General features: G+C 66.3%; 1 protein-coding gene across 1 annotated transcript in view; it reads left to right on the top strand.

Moving 5' to 3' along the window:
• LOC104491156 (lateral signaling target protein 2 homolog) overlaps nucleotides 1–901 on the top strand; it is a gene marked incomplete at both ends in the record, with an annotated part of 2,566 nt that extends 1,665 nt beyond the window's left edge. Inside the window, 3 exon segments of the mRNA XM_010133532.1 lie at nucleotides 333–460; nucleotides 536–649; nucleotides 803–901. Of these exon segments, the coding sequence (XP_010131834.1) occupies nucleotides 333–460; nucleotides 536–649; nucleotides 803–901 (341 nt within the window).
• Nucleotides 902–1,153: the final 252 nt, after the last annotated feature.

A 1,153-nucleotide genomic window follows, 5' to 3' on the forward strand; every position in this document is an offset into this window, starting at 1 on the left:
GAGGAGCTCTGCCTGCGGGAGAGGAGTCTGTGCACAGCCGAACCGGAGGATCCCTGCGGTCCAGCCACCTCCCCAGCCTGGGGGGCAGCTGTGCCCACAGCAGACCCCTCTGCTCCCTGGGGTCTCCTGGAGGCCCCTTGCGCCACCCCACTGCCCCCCACCTGCACGAAGCGGCTGGGACACTCTGGCACAGCGGACAACCTGGACACCGATTGGTGGGGGGGATGTGTGGTGGGGAGGGAGTGGGTCAGGATGGCAGATCCACCCCTGCTGGCATGGGGACTTTTCGTGCCACCCCAGGGGTAACCATCACCTCCCGCCCCCCCATGCAGCTCCCAGCCTCCCAGGAGCAGCCCAGGGACAGGGCTTGATGCCACGCTGGGTTCCTGCTGCTCGGAGCTGCGCTCCCGCTACAGGAGCACCAAGGACATGCTGCACACCCTCTTCGTCTGCATCTCGGGTGAGTGACCTCCCTTGCACCCTCCCAGCACCCAGACTCCCGTCAGCACCCTGACCTGCCACCCTCCCACTGCAGGGGTGGCTGATCAGCTCCAGACCAACTTTGCCAGTGACCTGCGGAGCATCTTGAAAACAGTCTTCAAGATCATCGCCTCGCAGGTGGAGCCCTCAGAGGAGCCGAGTGCCAGCCGTGAGTAACGCCCAGGGACACGAGGGATGGCTCCTCTCTGCCCTGCCCATCACCCGTCCCCAGGCGTGGGGACAGTGCTGCTACAGTGCCCAACCCCTTGGGGCTGAGCCCAGCCCCGGTTTAGCTAGACCACCACATCCCTTGTCCCCACAGAGGAAAAGCATGGTGACCCATGTGCGATGGATGCTCCTTGTGTGACCGACTGCCCCCTGTGCTACAGCCCCACGGAGGCAGACGGGCTCCGGAGGGCAGGTATGGGGCTGCCCGGGGCGCCACGGCTCCGGGGCAGGGCATGAGGCTGGGGCTGATCCTGTCTCTGTCTTGTCTGGGGGGGTCCGGCTGCCCTGGGCAGCCCCAGGCACACAGGAACGGTTGCTGTGTGATGCCTGGGGCTGGCTCAGCTGAGCGGCCACGGGACACCCGGGAGCATGGGTGCAACCGGGAAGGTTCCTGGGGCCAGGGTGGTGATGGGGGCCGGGATGTGCCGCTTTTACCAACATTCTG

Source organism: Buceros rhinoceros, unplaced genomic scaffold, assembly GCF_000710305.1.
Source record: "Buceros rhinoceros silvestris isolate BGI_N320 unplaced genomic scaffold, ASM71030v1 scaffold39073, whole genome shotgun sequence".
Taxonomy (NCBI): Eukaryota; Metazoa; Chordata; class Aves; order Bucerotiformes; family Bucerotidae; genus Buceros; species Buceros rhinoceros.